This window comes from Acipenser ruthenus, chromosome 12 (assembly GCF_902713425.1).
Source record: "Acipenser ruthenus chromosome 12, fAciRut3.2 maternal haplotype, whole genome shotgun sequence".
In the NCBI taxonomy this organism is placed as follows: Eukaryota; Metazoa; Chordata; class Actinopteri; order Acipenseriformes; family Acipenseridae; genus Acipenser; species Acipenser ruthenus.
The window spans coordinates 13,922,223-13,943,356 of NC_081200.1; the positions used below are offsets into that span (position 1 = coordinate 13,922,223).

Genomic DNA, 21,134 nt, shown 5'->3' on the forward strand with positions numbered 1-21,134 from the left:
AACCCGACACACACTTGTAAATTGAATAATTTTAATAGTACTGTACATATGCAATGAAAATTGTATACCAAAAATACAAAAGCCGCCTGAATCTGTATAATTCATTAGATTCTACAGGGATTGCATCTCTTTTATTTATATATTTAAAAAAAAAAAAATGATATGACCAAATGTTGTGTATATAAATAGTAACATAAGGAGGCTGTTTTTGAATTACTGGTAGTTTTGAACATCTCTCAATATTGTTTATTATTTATTTTACATTTAGTGCTCTGTGGACTTCCTTTTTAAGGTAAAATGTTTCAGCCGGTCTGCCCTTCATACCTTGGCATTTAAACTACAACAGTTTATACAATCTTATTGTCATAGTTCCAGACAGTGTATGTTGGAAAAATATAAAATAAAGAATAATTGTAAGTATGTAATCTGGATGTTGCCCAGTAGAACATTTAACCATATCGACATTGAAATGCTCCAGCCAAAAAAAAAGAAAAAAGAAAAAAAAGGATCTAATGTGCAGACAGCAGCTGGGAAAATAGCCCCTGAATGGAGATATTGTTTTACACAGGAGCTGGTTGTATTTCTAAATCATAAATGTACTGTTCCTGACTTTGTACATCCACAAATAAAAGTCAAATTTGATTAGTCTTCTTTCATATATATATAAAAAGAGATGAATCGTGGTACTCTCGGTAAGAACCCTTACCTGTTGAAAAAACAAACAAACAAAAACATAACCATAGTGACACTGTTAGAAGTAGTCCCCCAAATGTGGACGACCACAAAAGTAAAAAGAGAAAAAGAGGTCGATACAAAATCAGTTTGATTACCCACGCATTTACAATTACACCTTTTCCCTCACTTTCCTTGAACAAAAGTTAATTTTGGCTTAAACCACTCCTTCAGCAGTTATATAGTTCAAATACCTCAGATTTGTAAGCTGTGTCCCTGGCATTTGCAAACTAGACATAACAGCAAGTGTACAGCTAACTGCATGCTTTCTATTCTGAATGCAAACTATTGTGTAGTTCCAGTTTTATACTTTTACTGCTATGCCATTTCTCTCATTAAACAGGCTCCACAGTTTCTGTAGCCACTTAATCCAGGCATACTGCAACAGATTTGGCTCAATTTGAAAACATCAGCTCAATGTATTCATTTGGAAATGTTATAAGTACTGACAAAATGTACAGTGTATAAGTGACAGACAGGGAACCTCTATACATCCCCAGATTATGACAGACTCAAGCAAAGGATATATTTAGTCTCAGTGTGCTCAGCTGTCTCCTGCCTGTCTGTGGATTGGAAGCAGTTTATTTTCAGGCCGAGTTGGTATTAATACTCTAGATTTTCAAACGTGAATGACAGTGTTGTGTGATGCACTGCCGATATGAATTCTTACCCCAGCAAGTTTTCATGATGTTAAAAGCTCTATAATGGCATTCTCTTGTACAGTGCTTGTGGAGTGTGTGGTAGCTGCTTAGTGCCTTGCATTAGGAAAAGGGACCTTATGAGCAAAATTGCACAAGTGGGCCTACATAGGATTCAATACACATGGAAAAGGAATGTGGCAATAGACAAGTTACAATTGCAAACATAACCTATGATAGCTCCATTAAAGGTGAAACAATTTAAATAATAAATATTTAACTTGTGGCTGCTACTTATAAAGTAGGCTATTCATTGTTGTTTAATACAGTTATGGATAAATGGCCCAGTGGCTTGACAACAAAATAGAATCTGATAAAACCATTGTTGTGAACCTACTGTATGGAAATGGTGTATAAAGGGCTCTCATTCCATTAACATTCCAAATCTAGAATAACTAGTCATAATTACTGGCACAATTTTATTTTCAGACAAATTAGTAGAATTGGAAGGGCTTGAAGACTGAACTATACCTTTGGCCTCCAATGGGTGGTCCTTCACTATCTCTAGGGCAGGGTTGAGACATAACTTTTGGGTTAGTTTTGGGAATAATCTTGCACTGCAGCTTTGTGGGTAGATAAAAGGACTTCCGTCTCCAGTTCAGTTTGTCTAGCCCTTTCCATATCTCAGAAAGTGGGTTTGCAGAAGTTTGTAATCCTATGTCTACAGCCATAGACTAAGCTATTGTCAGCTGTCTAATTTATTATCCCGTGTTTCTCACTGTCCATACCAATCGTGTGTGTACTGTATATAAAAGAAATATATAAGCAAATATCTGTAAACAATAATGTTATATGTAATACACTATGCATTTTTAATATCATTTACATGACTCGTGTTTATTCCAGCCATAACAGCCCACGAGCAACAACATTCGTGAAAACTTTCGTGACCATTTACTTTCAACTTTCAAGTTTTGAAATCCAAAAAATATATAAAAAATAGGCTACTTTGAAATCGTCACAATCGGTTATAAACAGGTAGGTCGCATAGTTAATACATTAAGCACTCATTATTTAAAGATTGTTTTAGCTGCGCATGTCAAAGACATTTTTAATGAAAACAAACTATAACTGATTATACACATCACAAAGAAAGCATGCCGTCCTGTCGGAAAAGTAAGTAAATGACTGCAAAATGCCGCCGACAACTGCTGCGCGGGCATATCACTCCTATTTAGTGTATTATATATATATATATATATATATATATATATATATATATATATATATATATATATATATATATATATATATGGTTGTTAAGGATTCCTTAAATAAATAAACTGTTAAACTTTATAAAGTTTTCATGAGAATAATTCATGAGTATCTTTTTAGTTGCTAATAACGTTCATTTTCTCATTTATTCTTACAGTTCATCAGTGCAGGACTTGTACGGAAGTGTCCTAGCCATTCTGCACAGAAATTTGTTAACGACCTGATGGATGGCTTGTACTCCACGGATTACATGTCAAGGCACAGTTATTTGTTTATTTAACAGACGCCTTTATTCCAAGGCGATTTACAGAGACTAGGGTGTGTGAACATCAGCTGCAGAGTCACTTACAATTACGTCTCACCCGAAAGACGGAGCACAAGGCGGTTAAGTGACTTGCTCAGGGTCACACAATGAGTCACTGGCTGAGGTGGATACAGATTTCTTAGGGGGTACTGAATTGGTTACAACACCGGTCCCACCCGTTTCTTGCAGTTTCTTTTCCGTTTCAATCCATTCCTGCAAACATAAAGAAAAATGTATTACCATACCGTGGCAATCCTGTGATCCCCGCAGTCCTCGCAGGAGTCTTGTCCTAATGTCACTCTCTAATCTGCACTTTACCAAACATGCTCAACTAGTCCATTACCAGCATATAAACTGTAAGGAATAATGACATTTGTGATTTTCAATGAATGGCAGCAGGCAGATGGGTGGAGACAATTCTGTACTCACTTTTGGTCACGTAGCCGATGTGAACCATTGCCAAAATGAAGTCTTGGCAAAGCTGCAAACTTTAAAAAATAAAATGTCATAAGGTTAGACGCTAACCTGCATGTTAACTATTGTTTTGTGTTAAAGACATTACTCGTTTCTGGTTATGTTACGCATTTCAGAATCTTATTTTAGTCAATCCTGAGAAATCAATTCATTTACAGTCAAGGTCAGGTTTCTGCTTTTAATATTGAGTTACTATAACAACGGGCAAATACCTGATAATAAATAAATAAAGAACCTGTTTACATGTGCTGTGGCTCCCTTTCTCATAAGTATATGACAATTAGGAATGGCTATCTAGATTAGACTGGGTGATAAAGAATCAAGTTATCATGCAAATATTGTCCTACTCCACTTGTAAATAAGATTTACATGTGTTTAGAGATACTAGAATGAGAAAGCAGAATGAGCAAACCGACACTGCTTCGATGAATAGTAACTTAATGAACGGAAATGACACAATCTCGTTGCTACAGTGCATTGAGCATCTTAAACGTGTAATTTTCAGGCACATGAAGTTTGTAGGTTGTATCGTGAGACAGTTACAATTCAAAGCAGTATTACATTGCCCTATACTTGACCTTGTGGTACTGAAAGAACAGCTCCTAATACAGAAGAGTGATAGCAACTGCATGTGTAACATATTGAGAATGAGGGATGTTTAAGTCTGAGGTCTTTTTTTGAAAAAAATGATGTGGGTGTTTTAATAAGATGTTGGTGGAAAGAAAATCTGCATTAAATCAAATGTATAACCTACAGAAAACAAAACACAGTGCTACTACTGGTACTCCATTGTATTTAAGAAGGACATCTAAGAATGTACATCTAGGTTTCAACTGACTGTACCTAAACATCCAAAAGCAGTATACATTAGCAATGCTATGTTTTAGAATGTATTTCTAAACATCAATGCAGTGCATATATAGCCTAGACTAAATTAATTAAACACCAGTATACAATATATCACAAATGATAATCCACCATATTTTCTAAACACCAAATCAATACTATGAAAATATAAAATGTACAGTTTATCAACTATTTACTATACAAACACATGGATTACAGTATAACTGTATGACTAATTCAGATTTTGGTAGAAACTGAAACTGGTATGTTCCTGGCAGTTAAAGGGTAAGTCTTGATTTAGATTAATTATAAAAGGTCAGGCCTTTTGACATCTTATAGCTGCAGGGGTGCTTGAGTTCAAACCGACTTGTTTCATCTAGTTTAGCAACCTTTTCTCTATTTCGTTGGGTGGTCAGTCCAAGTCTGTGGTACTCAGTGCATGTCATCATGCAGTATGATTATGATAGGAAAAAGCAGCACGGTGTTCTAATGCGCCTTTTCCACTGGACTGTGTCTACATGATTAGGGGTTGTGCCACTTTGCAGATTGATGCAAGTGCTTTAGACCCCAGACTCAATATCTTTATCACCGTACACCTGAAGAGTTAGAGCTCATCCTTGGAAAACAGTGTAGGCACACACCAAAGAAGTATATTCTAGGAATATAGACCACTCTAACTTTAAATTACAGTGCACGCTAATCCCACCTCACTGGGTGTATTTTCACAGCTGTATAGAGTGGGCATTTGGTAGACTGCCCAAAGACGTAAAATGTTTTATTGTGCTGTACTGTAAAAGCCTAAAAAATGTACAAACAATGATATGGAGGCCTTTACAAGTGCAAAATTTGCATGAATCTCTTCTGTCGTGTTTTAGGGTATTAGTCATGTTCTGCTCTGGTAAATTACAACATAGAATTATTTGCAAGAAGCATCAGTATAATTGGGTTGGCATTTCAAACATAGGTGCAACTGGAAAGTCTGCCATGGGCACTCCCAATCTTAATTTACTAAGGAAGATTCAAGGATCTTATTTCAATCTCTTCTGAAAGGATAAGCCCACATGTCTCCTTGGATTACAATTTATTGCTCTTCCCTTAATGAAAATGCCAAGTTGTAAACTTTACGTAGGTGTAAAATGGTCTCTGGCAAATAATTTAACAATACAAATTGGAGCCTGAATCATAGGCAGGCCTTCTCTATTATTGTTGGATATCATTGTATTTACAGGTGCTTACACATGGCATGCATATTCATGTCACCAGCTAAGCATGCCAAACCATTCTGTGTCATTGACCATTCATCTGTGATAAATAAAAATACCAACATTGAGTTCATATGATATGGACATTTGATCCACAAAGAAAAACAAAGCAGCTGTATTTCACAATATTTCAATTAAACCACAATTGTATTCTAAAATATATTTCCTGGGTAACACATATTCTTGCATATTTAGTCTTGAAGCCACTCTGTTACCTTGTGAACAAAATAAACATGCCCCTGTTTCTACCAAATGAAATACGAGGCTATCACTTACATTAGCTTCACAGAGCTCAGGGAAGAACGTAACTAAATTCACTGCCTTTTAGTACCCTCAAATTGTGTTTTTTGTAAACTGATTGCTTTTTAGACATATAGAGCTGATATTTTCAAACTAAACAAACTTATTCAATATGTAAAAAAGCACTACATCAATAACTTATAAAGAAGTAGACTGCTGTGTTTTGGTTGGCACCTGTATGCATGCTTTCCTCACAGGTGCAGATACTGGTATTGGGGAATGAGGAAGTAAAATACTGCAACACAACTGAAAACAGCCAGATTTACTAAGTGCATGCATTGTGTTATAGAATATACATTTAAAAAAGCATAAAATAATAGACGGAAATGGAACATTTAATCATGTCTGGAAAATATGACTAAGATGCCAGCCTATATCAGCTGGGCAATAACTGTTTTAGTCAGTTGTATATTTTTAGCTGACAGTGCTTGGTGGACAGACTGTGTTCCAGTCAAAGCAAGTTACTGAACCTAGAAAAGAGAATGAGAACTGTAGTGCGAACAAATTGGCAGTCTCTGCTTGTGAGAAGCCCAGTACCCACAAGTCAGGACGGAGGTGCTCTTGCAGAGCTGTGAGTGGAGAAGCTCCCACAGTGCCCACAGACACCATGCCTGGCTATAAGAAGAAAAGATGTTGATTTGCCAGAAATTAAATTGTTGGATTGTGTTTACACTGGGGGGGAAATGGTCACTAATTAAAAAGTAATTAAAATTAATTAATCAGTAATAAAAACTGTCTGAAAACTTTTGTTTTGTTTTGTGTTTTCATTCAGACACTGGTTTTGTGTTTCACATTTTTATCAGTGCTAAAGTTTGGTATGTGTCAGATTCAATACTGTGCAGAGAGCTACTGTTCTGCATGACTGTCAGCTAGTTAAATAATCAGTAGCTAACAGTCACACATTCTCAAGGTATTTTTAAAACAAAACAAATAATGGCTGAGGGCACCTCACTCGTCCTGCCAAACAATAATACATAATAACACTACTTTTCGCCGTCATATAAAATACATAAATCATAATAATACACTATATATAGCGCACAAATATACATAGGGGCAGGGCTCCCCATCACAAGGGCTCAACTTAATTTTTACAGCTGCAGTAAATCCCTGCACAGCATTTTTCATCCATACAGTGCATCCAAAGGGAGCATTGGTTTTTAGAAAATATTTCTTCATCACATTTTCCACTTATTTGAATTTCTGAATAAAAATGCAATACTATCCCTGTTCTAAATTTAGGGTCCAATACTTCAGTTGGCTATTTCCAAATGTATAACTTTTTCTATATGTCATCACACCCTGGTAACTTTTTAAAAAGTCAGAAGTTAAAAGCCTTGTGGCAGAGCAGGGCTGTGCCCTTGGAAATACTGGCAGGGATGGAGTTAAATTCTCCTCCCTGCCCAGGTTGGAGCAATCAATTAATTATTCAATGATCACCCAGCCACCTGGCATAAAAGGAGGCCTCCACCTACTAGTAGAGGGAGAGTTCTAGAAGGAGAGGAATCAAGAGTGGTTTTGTGTGTGCTGTTTTTGTTTTTGCAATCCAGTGAAGGCAACACCCAGCCTGGAAGCCTTATTGTGTAAGTTTCATTTTGTGTTTATTTTGTGCCTTAGAAACCTTTTTGTTTGGCCCTCGTGCCTCCAGGTGATGCTATCCCACTCTGACACCAAATGTAACAGGATGACAAAGGTTGAGACTCAGAGACAGTGTGAAAAGTTCAAAATAAAGCTTTTTAACGTACAAAAAATACAAAATAAACCAGCCCAAACAAAAAGGTTTATAAGACACAAAATAAACAAAAATGAAACTTACACAATAAGGCTTCCAGGCTGGGCGTTGCCTTCACTGGATTGCAAAAACAAAAAGAACAGCACACACAAAACCACTCTTGATTCCTCTCCTTCTAGAACTCTCCCTCTACTGGGAGGCTGAGGCCTCCTTTTATGCCAGGTGGCTGGGTGATCATTGAATAATTAATTAATTGATTGCTCCCACCTGACACAATCAACCTGGGCAGGGAGGAGAATTTAACTCCATCCCTGCCAGTATTTCCAAGGGCAGAGCCCTGCTCTGCGACAAGCCTCTGTAGAGCAGATCAGGTATACTAGGGTGTATTATTATTATTATTATTATTATTTATTTCTTAGCAGACGCCCTTATCCAGGGTGACTTACAATCGTAAGCAAATACATTTCAAGTGTTACAATACAAGTAATACAATAAGAGCAAGATAAATACAATAACTTTTGTTCAAGCAAAGTACAAGTGTGACAAAACACAATTCAATAATACAGCAGATAGTGATAGTTACATCAGGATATGATTAAATACAAAATACTACAGGTTAAACACTTGGCAGATTACAGTATTCTGAAGTACAGGATTAAATGCAGTAAAAATAGGGGGCAGATAAGAGCAAAATAAAGCGCATTTAAATGAAGGGTGATAGTGTCCCAGGATACAAACAGAGGAGTTCTACAGGTGCTGTTTTATGAGGTGAGTCTTAAGGAGGCGCCGGAATGTGGTCAGGGACTGGGCAGTCCTGACATCTGTAGGAAGGTCATTTCACCACTGTGGAGCAAGGGAGGAGAAGGAGCGGGCTCTGGAGGCAGGGGAGTGTAGCGGAGGTAGAGCCAGTCTTCTACTGCAGGCGGAGCGGAGAGGTCGAGTGGGGGTGGTATTAATTAAACTACTTGTCTGATAATTACAGGAACGTTTCTTTTGATATTGCAGGCTGAAGCTTTGCAAAACAGTGAGTTGCAAGGTTCGGATGCACTGGTTGTCACCTGTAAATGCTGCATGGAAGGATTATTTGATCATTCGGATTGAGCATGCCACTGAAAGCAGGAGTTGACAATCAGGTGAGGGTCATTGTTGTTGATTGGGTTAATTTACCATTCCAAATGAAAACAGTGAAGAAACAGCTGCTTGGATTTGTGATGACTGATGCTTTTCTTAGACTCTGTGGAAAACAGCAATCACCACAACTCCAAGCAGCTGTCTCTATTTGTTACACTTGGAATGGTAAATTAGCCCAATCAGAACCAATGAGCTTCCCCTGTTGTGAGCTTTACAGAATAAATCAGTTTGTGCAGCAGTACAGCCAATTTACCAATACCTGATTTCATATAATTCTCCTCAACTCCTCCCTTCTTATTCTTTACTACTTTACACACCCCTCGACCAACCATTGTCTACAGAGTATCACCAGCAGCCAGGCTTTTGTACAGCAAAGCAAAAAGTTACAAAATAAATTGATGGAAGGGTAGTTAGTAGGATGCAATAGAAAAAATGTTCTGTAACAGTAAGTGTCCTACATGAAATCTGATAATAGGGACCAAATGCTTGAAAACCTACTGGATTTTTGACCATTAGTTACGCACCTCCAAGGAAAGGGTGTGGAGTCCTAAATAGATCCACAGTCCAGTCATCGTTCTCTATCTAGGTCCACTATTAAGTTGGATTTAATTTTCCAGATGGTTACATAAATTATGTTTGTCATACAGTACCCTCCAGCAAGTTTTGGGAAAGCACACATACATTCAGAACAACTAGGTATAGGGCATTTGTTTCCCTTTTCACCCCGCTCAGATCCCATGGTTATCAAAAATCGGTATACCTTAATTGAAAATCGTCCCATCTTCAAAATTTTTAAAATGAGCAAGTGCAGCAATACCACATAATTAGATAATATTTTTAGGACTACAGAAAATAGCGCTAGGGTATTTATTGTCTATTTTACCTCCACTCAGTAATTTTGGTATCATGCTATCCCTGAATAGTCCTATCCTCAAATACTTGCAAAACAAATGTGATATTACACAGAATGCAATCTATCCAGTAAAGTGCCCGAAATCTTAATGATTTATTACTAAGGCAGAATGATGGTATATGTTTGGCCATGTATATAATACCTTTTATATTTAAAATGTTCACAACTGATATCAACATTTTTTTAAATGGCAGTAAAATGGCAGTAAAAACTGACCGTGAGTTAATCTCCAGGGTTAGTTTTAAAACACAGCTATCTTAAATAAAGTACACAGTTCATCAGCTCCAGACAGAGCACGTTCCTATTATTTGTGTTAATTCCTTTTCTTGACATACACAGTATACAGTAAATATCATTTTATGAATGTTTGGTCGTGTTGATGTGGTAAAAACACTCACATGTCTTTGAACAAAACCCACCTCACCGAGCAATACTTCTATATTGGCTTTATAGGGGCTTACTTAAGAACTTTTAAAAAGTAATCTTATAGGATAAAAGAAAAAGCTGTTCTTTATAAAAGAAACTGCAAAACCAAACCACACACAAAGTGTAATTCTTCCTGGTGGTACTATTTTTCTGCAACAGCATTTGGATATTCAGGCTCTCTACATTAAACCCAATTTGGCATCAGTGGAAGAGGTACTGTAGACAATGAATGTAATGTATTCATTTCTAGTTCTTTAACCTCTGCCTTACATGCCTGGGGATATTTTGCTTAAAAAAATCTTTCTGAAAACAAAACATTGTTGTTCTTTCCTAGAATAATGCTAGTAAGCAAAAAAGAAATTGCTGCTGTCTGATTCTGGAGGCCAGATTTGAATGGCTTGATTATGGTTTGCATACATGTGCGTGGGTTGGTTCAGGGTTGATTCTTGTTCAGAAAGGACAATATTCCTTTTGCAAGGTAAGACCATGGGAAAAAGTTAGCACTCCTTTCAGTACCAAAAGAAAAATGCCAACACATACATTTACATTCATTTTGGGTACAATTAAGCTTTATATTTAAGCATTCTTAGTCTAGCATGCACAACCAGTCTGTGGCAGAGCAGGGCTCTGCCCTTGTAAATATTGGCAGGGATGGAGTTAAATTCTCCTCCCTGCCCAGGTTTATTGCGTCAGGTGGGAGCAATTATCAATCAATTAACACCCAGCCACCTGACATAAAAGGAGGCCTCAGCGCCTCAGTAGAGAGAGATAGCTGAGGAAGCAAGGGTGGTTTTCTTTCTGTGCTGGGTTTTGTGCATGTTGCAATCCAGTGAAGGCAACACTCAGCCTGGAAGCCTTATTCTTTGTAAGTTTTACTTTGTGTTTAAGAACCTTTTTGTTTGGCCCTCGTGCCTGTTTATTTTGTGTCTTTTATTTATTAAAATTATTTTGTTTGAACTGCAGTCTGTCTCTGGGCCTCATCTCTTGTGCCATCCTGTCACATGTGGTGTGAGAAGTGGGATATAGCGCTGCCAGGAGGTTCAGAGCAGTACTGCAGGATTTTTTTTTTTTTTGTGATTAGCAAATTTTTTTTGTGTGTTTTTTTTTTTCTTTTTTGAAAAAAAAAATGGGCAGAAGCAGGCAGCATCAACAAAAGCTGCTGCCACCCCAGCTGGAGGACCCAGAGGGGGTGGAGGTGGCGTCCCGAGAGCCAGAGGGGGTGGAGGTGGCGTCCCGAGAGCCAGAGGGGGTGGAGGTGGCGTCCCGAGAGCCAGAGGGGGTGGAGGTGGCGTCCCGAGAGCCAGAGGGGGTGGAGGTGGCATCCAGAGGGGGTGGAGGTGGCATCCCGAGAGCCAGACGGGGTGGAGGTGGCGTCCCGTGAGCCAGACGGGGTGGAGGTGGCGTCCCGTGAGCCAGACGGGGTGGAGGTGGCGTCCCGAGAGCCAGAGGGGGTGGCGCTACCCCTCCGCCTCTTCTGTCCTTTCAATAGTGTATGCCCACTAATATTATATTTGTCTCCATCCCTCTCAGATAACCAAGTTTCTGTAACACCTATCACATTGTAGTTACTTGTTAGTGCAGTAGCTTCAAATTCTAACATTTTGTTTCTGAGACTTCTAGCATTTAGATAAATACATTTTAATAACTGTCTTACCTGAGTTGTTGCCCTTGTTTTGATGTAGTCTCCCTTCTGTTTTTTTGTTTTCTCCCCCCCCCCCCTTCCTTTCTAGTTTAAATGCTTCTGAACCTCCTCAAGGATCCTTTCTCCGAGTAGATTGGCTCCCTTTTTAAGTGCAGTCCGTCCCGCCTATATATATAGTCCTTGTTGTAGAATGTGCTCCAATGTTCAAGAAAGATGAAGCCTTCCTGTGTACACCACGATTTCAGCCATGCATTTTGATTTTGTATTTCCAGCTGTCCATATGCTTCTTTGCAAGGTGCTGGCAGTATACCAGAAAATACCACAGTTTTGGTCTTGTCTTTTAATTTCCTTCCTAGTTCTCTGAATTTGTTTTGCAGGGATCTTGACCTGTCTCTTCCAATGTTGTTTGTACCGATGTGGATGACTACTACCGGATCGTCTCCTGTTCGTTCTAGGAGCCTGTCCACGTTCTCAGTGATGTGCGTGACAGAGGCTCCTGGAAGGCAGCACACTGTTGTAGTAAGGGGGTCCAGACAGCAAATTGAACTTGTTGTGTTTCTCAATATGGAGTCCCCAACAATCATGACCTCCCTTCTTTTTGCTGCCTGGCCAGCACTGTTTATAGGGTCCTGGATGTTGTTCCTTTCGTGCTATAGGATTCTATGAGTTGCAAAGTTGAAGACAGATTAATAATTGCAATGTCATGCCGACTCATTTTTATTTTAAGAATCAACTGTCATCAAGGCCCTTGGCAACAAACAAACATTTCCTACCCTCAATCTAACATAGTCCACTGTGTTTTTAGCATACTGATATAAAGGCTTTTAAGTCATTTATCCATTTTGACACCAGAAGTCATTATTGGTCCCGGAACTACAGTTTAAAACCCTTACATAGTGGTGTCATCAATTTTCACCATGATTTTCCCATGGTTATGCTATGTGCTTACCATAGTTTACCATACCTCACTATTCTTTACAATGCTAGCCCATGCTTTCACTATACTTGATTACACTTTGCTATGCTTTTACTGGTAAACTTGTATAAGGGATAGACATGCAGCATGTGTTTGGGAAAAAAACAATTATTTGAGTTAAAAAATAAAAATAAATAAATCAGCACAAACAGGTTACCGACATGTTCTGCCTTCAGTCGAGATTAAGATTTCACTAAACACCTGGTGCCTAATATGTTTCAGTGTGTGGAGTTTAATAAGACCATGTCATAATTACCAGCAACAAAACTCAAAGAACAATGGGGGTTTGCTTTCTATGTGTTTTGATCCAGGTAATTAGTAGTAATTCAGTTCAGGTAAAATCATGTTTTAAAAGGAAAACTATTTGGGAATCTTGTGTGGTGCTTAAAGAATAAGAGTAGACTCAAACTATAATTGAACTAAAGCCTTGATTGGCAATGATAGAACCAGCTCTAAATGGTATGTGTGGGGTCTAATAAATACATTCATTTACATTGTGTAAAACAATTCTAACCCTCCAATTTACAGTACTAAGAATCATCCTTTTCATCTGGAATCAGAATAAACTAAATAGTCATTCAGGTGAATTATACCATCCTAAAACTTGTTTGGCTAGTGCAGTGGTAAATGTAAATCATAAAAAGCTGGCTATAAAATGATCAAGTATTAAATGTAGGCTGAAGTTGTGTTTTCTTAGAAAAAGGTTTCTCACTGTTTCATTAACTGACAAACTCTACAGTGCAGATACTTAAATATTGGTCTCTTCTGTGGAAAAACAAAATGCCCATGTGCTAGAATCTTCAGGAATCAGACATTGACTGGCTGAGAAGAGATTAACGATTTATAACATTGAAGTTTAAGGATTGGAGGATTTATCAAACAAGAACCAAAATGATTTAGCATAGGTTATTGATATCAGATTTCTGCCTGTCCATCCATATGTATGTGACACTTAGCATTCATGTGGAGAACTGCTTATCCAGTCACCATGAAACTTGGTATTCATTTTATTTAGCTTTGGTTTTTGAGCATATCAGACTTTGGGGTACACATGAGGTGTGTCTTTCTGTCCATACATACTTCGATCTGTATGTCACATCTTATCTGGTTGCCAAATTTGGTATTACATTTCTGCCATGTTATTCAGAGTATATGATTCTGGGGATATATGGAAGCGTCTGTCTGTCCCTACAGCCATCTGTATGTATCAACTTTTTCATCATGATACTGTAGTGTAGCTCTAATTCTCAATTTATAGCAGTGGTCTGGGTTGCACATTACTGACGTTATTATTATTATTATTATTATTATTTGTTTATTTAGCAGACGCCTTTATCCAAGGTGACTTACAGAGAATAGGGTGTGTGAACCATGCATCAACTGCAGAGTCACTTACAAATACGTCTCACCCGAAAGACGGAGCACAAGGAGGTTAAGTGACTTGCTCAGGGTCACACAATGAGTCAGTGGCTGAGGTGGGATTTGAACCGGGGATGTTCTGGTTACAAGCCCTTTTCTTTAACCACTGGACCACATTGATTAAATTCAGTAAGGACAAAAACGGTCCTTTTACTCATAATTTTTTTTTTATTTTAATATTACAACCTAAATGGCAATTTATTTTCAATACAATGAAGGGAAAGATCAGGCCATTCTGACAAACCAAGGTAATTTCTTACAGGATTCTACATGTTGTTAAAAGTACATCTGTCCTGCCAAAATCCAGCATTAGCCTTAATTTTAGATTTAGCCAAAGAAAAAAACACAATAATCAAGCCAATAATACAACTAAACTAAACATTAATTTCAGTAATGGGTTGTTGAACTTGTTTGATTTCTTTCTAAAAACAACAATATTAGTTTCATTCTGTGTTTATATTCAGTTCAAAACACATGTGCTGTATTATTATTATTTATTATTATTTATTTCTTAGCAGACACCGTTATCCAGGGCGATTTACAGTCGTAAACAAAAATACATTTCAAGAATCACAGTACAAGTAATAATACAATTAAGAGCAAGATAAATACAATAACTTTGGTTCTAGCAAGTACAAGTATGACAAAATACGATTCAATAATGGAGCAGATAAGTGTCAGTGATAGTTGCATCAGGATATAATTAAGTACAAAATAGTACAGATTAAATAACACTTGACAGATTACAGTAATCTAAAGTACAGGATTAAATGCAGTAAAATAGGGGGCAGATAAGAGCAAGTAAAGTGCATTTAAGGAAGAGTGATAAGTGTCCAGGGGGAAAAACAGAGGAGTTCTACAGGTGCTGTCTGAAGAGGTGAGTCTTGAGGAGGCACCGGAAGGTGGTCAGGGACTGGGCAGTCCTGACATCTGTAGGAATGTCATTTCACCACTGCGGGGTGAGGGTGGAGAAGGAGCGGGCTCTGGAGGAAGGGGAGCGTAGAGGAGGTAGAGTCAGTCTTCTAGTGCAGGAGGAGCGGAGGGGTTGAGTGGGGGTGTAGGGAGAGATGAGGGTCTGGAGGTAGCTGGGTGCAGTCTGGTCAAGGCTGTAATGATAGAATTGTGCAATTGATTTCTCTTTGTCTTCCATCTGTAGTGTCATAACATCTTCACATTGTAGGCATGTTTGGGGTTACAGTGGGTTCTTCTTAGTCCCACAAAATATTGTCAACAAAAGTCTCAATGGACATGCACACTAATAAAAGTGTCTGGTAGACTTACTTGGAAGTTGTTTGATGAAACATGCACATTTATTAATAGATTGACAATGTACAGTGTAAATGAGGTGCCCAAGTGCTCAGTCTAAACTAAACACATCCATTGTTAATGCAGTCTTCCTCAGATAAGCCTATACCACACAAGGACCAGAGTTGCCGATCCATGAACTACTAGGAGTTAGGGATGTCATATACTCTACGGCTGGTTTCACAGATCTCCGATTAGCGCTGGACTAGTCCAATATTAGTGCTAATATGGGTCTGCTACTGTTTGTTATCCTAATAACAATTTATGACAACACATAGAGCGGGGCTTAAAAAGACCTTTAAATATGTCTGATTGCTTTCTTTGAGAGTCTTCTCAGTATCCTTATCTATGAGCAGCCACTGCCGATCATGCTGCTCCCACAGGGCGTGTTTCCCTGCTGAAATACCATGACCAGCTCTGAATATGTCCTGGGATATCAACATACCTTCCAGGGACACACAAAAACATGGGTTTTAAGCAAAAATAAATGGCATGTGGCGCAGCACTGGATATTCATTTTACTGTATGTGGTATCCTTGTTTTAATGAATGTGCATGCAATTCAGTGCAATAGCCCTATGAAAATGCTAAAATCTGTTGTTGTGTAGCTTCATGAAACTTTGACACTATTGTAAAAACAGTTTACTTCAGCGGTATAAATGTGGAAATTAAGTGTGTCTTTAACAATGTGCGGTTAGTCCCGCTGGTGGGGTTCTTTTGTTGTGTGTTATTTTTTGCAGCCGTCGTTCAGCTCTGCAATCTGCCTCCTCAGTTGGGTTCACCTGAGCTTGTTGGAATTAGTGCCTGGTTGTCAGGGTAACGGTAGATGCTGCCTCATCATTGGTTGGCGCCGCTGCTCCCTGGCGAAGCTCCGCCTTTGGTTTTCAACACTGCAGAAAGACATACACATTGTGGGACTAGCAGTCCATGGTGTTTTTAAAATCCAGTGATTGATTTGTATTTATTAAAAGTTAAAGAAAAGGAGGAAAGAGTGGTTTTCTGTGAACTGGCGAGGAAATGAGTAAACTGTGTATGGGAAAATTATTGTAAGATTTTTACAGATGGGTTTAAAAATACAGATAATGGCAGGGTTGGAGCAGTTTATTACATTTCCGAATTTGAGGTAGGAAACAGATACAGGTAGTTACAGATAACATGTCTATTAGGATGGCTGAACTAATAGGGATTATGTTGGCATTACAATGGATTATAGTGGTTAAGGTAGAGGCGGCAGTAATTTTTCAGATTCATTATCAGGGCTACAGGCAATTAAAAATGAAGGAAAGGGGAATAGAAGGGATTTAATACAGGAAGTAATGTATCTACTGTCAGAATGTGTGTATTTAGGTTTGTATGTGGTTTTTGTGTGGATTCCAGCGCATAGGAACAGAGGGGAATGAGAGGGCAGATGGGTTAGCAAAAATGGCAGTGAAGAAAGTGAACGTGGGTATGGATGTTCATTATGGGTTAAGGGAGTATTATAAAATAATAGACAACATTATAGTGGATGAATGGCAGAATATGTGGAATAAGAAAAAAAGGGCGTACATTGTATAAATCACAAAGTCAGTCTGCGGGAAAGATGGTATGGAGGGAATAGACATGAGGAAGTTAACCTAATAAGGCTGTTTATAGGACATTCAACTTTAAATGAACATTTCTACAGAATTGTAGTGCATGAGAATGGGTTGTGTATGAGATGTGGGGTTATGGAAACTGTGGAACACCTGATGGTTGAATGTGCTAGATATAGGAAAGTGAGATTAGAGGTAGGGGAAGAGGTTGAGGGCTTTGAATATTCAGAATCATTTTTTTAGGGACCGCATAGGGGATGGTAATAGAATAGATAGGGGTATGGTCAGGTATATAGGGGAATTCATTAGGAAAACAGGGAGATTTAACCAGTCTTAAAAAAAAAGATAAATAAATAAATCAGGAATCAGTGTTGGACTCACAGTAACTTTAATCAAAACAAACAGCAGGTGGCGACAATAAGCTGCGGCTGAAGCTTGTTGGCCATTAACCAAAAAGATGAACAACAACATTGCGGAGCAGCTGTACAAGTGGCAGGCAGGGCTAGGAGCAAACTTTATTTATTTTTTACACTAGTAAAACGAAATTTGTGATCGAGAGAAAGCTACTCTGACTTGGTTGCTGTACTTTCAGCCGAGTAGCTGCTTTTGGGTGACAGCCCCTGGAATGACTGAATTTTGGGCCGTCCTTGTTCCTTGATTGGTGAGAGAGAAACGATGAAGAACAAATGTAAAAAAATATGTACCATCCTGTCAATGCTTTGGCTTTACTAGACTAATGTTATAGTCAGTTGAATATTGCATTGTATTCCTACTGTATCTCCTGATTTCCTCATAGTATTTAGTACCTGGTTTCCACAGGGTGGGACCAAACCATACTTTCAATCTTGAAAACCCCACCACGAGTTCAATCATAGTGATGGAAGCCGTACTAGGTGATGGTTCAGTTTCAATGTTTCATTTCTGATGTTTAATGGCATTTGAGGTGTTGGAAGTGCGGCCTGTGAAACATGTACATACTAATCAAGATAACTAAAGCAAACCAATGTAGTATTTTAGTTGTGTGAAAAACAATTAAACTTTTTTTTTTTTTTAATTTAGTCGTTGCCAATTATTTTTTTATTATTTTTTCCCCAATTTGGAAATTCCAATTATTTTTAGGCTCAGCTCAACACTACCACCCCTGCGCTGACTCCGGAGGGTGAAGACGAACACACGCTGTCCTCCGAAGCGTGTGCCATCAGCCGACCGCTTTTTTCACACTGCGGACTCACCATGCAGCCACCCAAGAGCTACAGCGTCGAAGGACAACGCAGCTCTCGGGCAGCTTACAGGCAAGCCCGCAGGCACCCGGCCAGACTACAGGGGTCGCTGGTGCGCGGTGAGCCGAGGACACCCTGGCTGACCTAACCCTCCCTCCCCCCGGCCGGCGCTCGGCCAATTGAGCGCCGCCCCCTGGGAGCTCCCGTCCTCGGTCAGCAAAGGAATAGCCTGGACTTGAACCGGGGATGTCCAGACTATAGGGCGCATCCTGCACTCCACGTGGAGCGCCTTTACTGGATGAGCCACTCGGGAGCTCAAAAATAATTAAACTTTTACTGCAGACAAACTGGGCCCTTGTCTTGCTCTAGTGGGAATTTGGTAGAACACAATAAATAAGGAAAGAACACAAATTATATCTTATATAGTTATTTATTTTATGACAACATACAAAACTATAATAATATAATTTCACAATATTTTAAGAATTAAGTAGTGCACAATCATAATCAATTTACACGGATTAACCCACTAATTTACAATAATAGAATGAGTCGAAAGTTGTTGTAACAGTAACAGAGCATGTAGAAGTCACAGTTTACTAAAACTTTTAAAGTAACATAAAAAAAAAATACAAAATCACAGTTTAGTAAAACCTTTAGGTCTGGGGGTGCTATTTCAAACTACTGTGGGACTTTTTTTTATTATTGCTTAAAAAAATAATGGATATAAAAATAGAAATGTATAAAATGTGTATACTATATTCAACATTTTGAAACTTAAAATACATTTTGTATTGCAAGTATCATTTCCTTTCTTGTTGACTGTAAAGTGCATATTTTCTTTAAGACATTCTTTCCACTTCAACCCTAAAACACAAAAACACAAACAGATTTTATTACACATCTCACACTGGTAGTGGATTCGTTTTAAATACATGTTCCCTAATAATAAGTCTTTCCACTCTGCTGATCAACATGTTTATATATGTCAACTATATTCTCAGATATGCTGCTGTTTCTTTGCCATACTTTCTTCTCACTTTTTCTCAGGTATGTCAGTTTGCCATTCACACTTCAAATTCACCTCCTGTGTTTCAGACAATAGGATCCACAGTATGAATCCTTCACTTCTGGAAACAGATCAACATGGTCCACAGTAGCTTTTATTTACCTGTCAAACAGCCCTGCTGATTGCTAAGGGTTAAAATACCAATTTACTTTTATACAAACACTAGAAGTACTGTACTCACTTCAGATGCTGGATTCTGTTCAACACCCATTTATCTCTTGGGTTTGCACAAACATGTTTGTTTTTGATTGTATGGAAACTGTAAAAGTATACATTATATTGAGTTAGCTTTCAAGTTACAAAGAACATAACAATACACCATTCTCCATCAATAAGCACCATTAACATAGAGAGCTATTGTACATTTATTAGGAAATATACATCTAGCTGAGCACTAGATGGCGCTGCTTCTGCAACTAGAACTAAAGAGAAGCTCACGAACTTCGGTAAAAGCAAAGACTTATTTATATAAACCAACTAAATAAACAGCATTTGAGTAATTGCAATACGAACCACTATGACTGATTACAAGCATCATAATTAATGTTTACAATGTCATTTTAAGATGCAGAATTTCACACTGTTTACACTACTTCTGCAGCCTAGATATTTGATCAAAATGAGTAAATAAACGTACATTACTGCTTCAATGTTGCATGAATTTTTGTTGGTCTGTATTGTGTAGCCTTTTATCCGACTGCTTGGCAATGGCTTTTTGGAATAGGCAAGGCAACAGTTGTGATCCCCTATACAATCAGAAAAAAACACTATTTTTTATAAAAGGTCAACTCCTTACCACTAATACAAAAAATACATTTCAGAAAAAGATATATTCCACATAAATGAATGTAAATTCAAAGGTACAGTACTTACTTGCAGCTGCATGATCAATATAGAAAAAAGCCAACAGCAACATTAGAAAAACAGCAAAAAGATTGCAACTCATCTTATGAATTTCTGCAGTAAATGATTAAAGTTGTAAAATCTTTGTCTAACTACATCTGCAGATGTCTTGTTTTATATAGGCTAGAATAATGAGAGGTGTTAGGTCACTAAAATTAGCAACACTTTGTCATGGGTTTTTCTGCTAACACAAAAGGTAATCAGGTCAGCCCCGAACAACTTCCTTTTTGAGTTTTCCTTCGCGTATTGACCTAAAAATAATTAATTTGCATACCGGTTCAGTCTAAAAGACATCTTTAAACTTGTAGTGCAATTACAATACAGTAGAGCTGTACTTTTAATCCAATATATATATATATATATATATATATATATATATATATATATATATATATATATATATATATACTTAAACATTCCTACATTTGAAACTTCTAAATATAAACTATAGCCTAATATAAATAAATAAACAAATACATAAATAGATGCATACATAAAGAAAGAAATAAACTACTACTACTAATAATAGCACTATTCACAAAACTACCATATATTTTAAAGAATGTTTGAAACTTATTTTAGTATTTTGATATTGTTTTACACTGTACTTCAGATGTCAAACAGATACAGAAACATTTAAAGTATATATAAATATACTAAAATATCCACACAATTCCTGTTAAACCTAAACACTTCTTTGAGGAATGAAGTCCAACCCCTTGTTAATAAACAGGTGAGGAGAGTTTCATACAGTAGTTCCCAAACCTCTTTTAATTCTAAAAAGCAGTCTACAAGGTCCTGTATATCCTTTGCATCTTTCATACATGGCATTTACTATAGTTTACCATGGTCTGGCATAGCTCTCTGTCCTTTACCATGCTTTTACTACACTTTATTACATGTTTACTGCTATTCTTTTACTATGGTAAACTTTTGTAAGAGTTACTACTGTGGTTTAGTTCAAATAAGATTTTGAAATTGGTGCAAGTGTGAC

General features: G+C 37.7%; 1 protein-coding gene across 1 annotated transcript; it reads right to left on the bottom strand.

Annotated features, from left to right (window-relative positions):
• Nucleotides 1-18,602: 18,602 nt before the first annotated feature.
• LOC117416716 (C-C motif chemokine 20-like) lies at nt 18,603-20,294 on the bottom strand. The gene is made up of 4 exons (XM_034028089.3): nt 20,111-20,294; nt 19,875-19,983; nt 19,419-19,496; nt 18,603-19,035 (listed from the first exon to the last, which is right to left on the bottom strand). The coding sequence occupies exons 1-4, from the start codon at nt 20,181-20,183 to the stop codon at nt 19,011-19,013; spliced, it is 285 nt and encodes a 94-aa protein (XP_033883980.1). The 5' UTR covers nt 20,184-20,294; the 3' UTR covers nt 18,603-19,010.
• Nucleotides 20,295-21,134: the final 840 nt, after the last annotated feature.

Excerpts from the sequence above, each read along its gene's own strand:
- LOC117416716 (XM_034028089.3), bottom strand. The coding sequence starts at position 20,183 with ATGAGTTGCAATCTTTTTGCTGTTTTTCTAATGTTGCTGTTGGCTTTT. Across the intron at positions 19,984-20,110 it reads TATTGATCATGCAGCTGCAA|GGGATCACAACTGTTGCCTT; the intron begins GTAAGTACTGTA and ends CTGATTGTATAG. Across the intron at positions 19,497-19,874 it reads TGCAACATTGAAGCAGTAAT|TTTCCATACAATCAAAAACA; the intron begins GTACGTTTATTT and ends ATACTTTTACAG.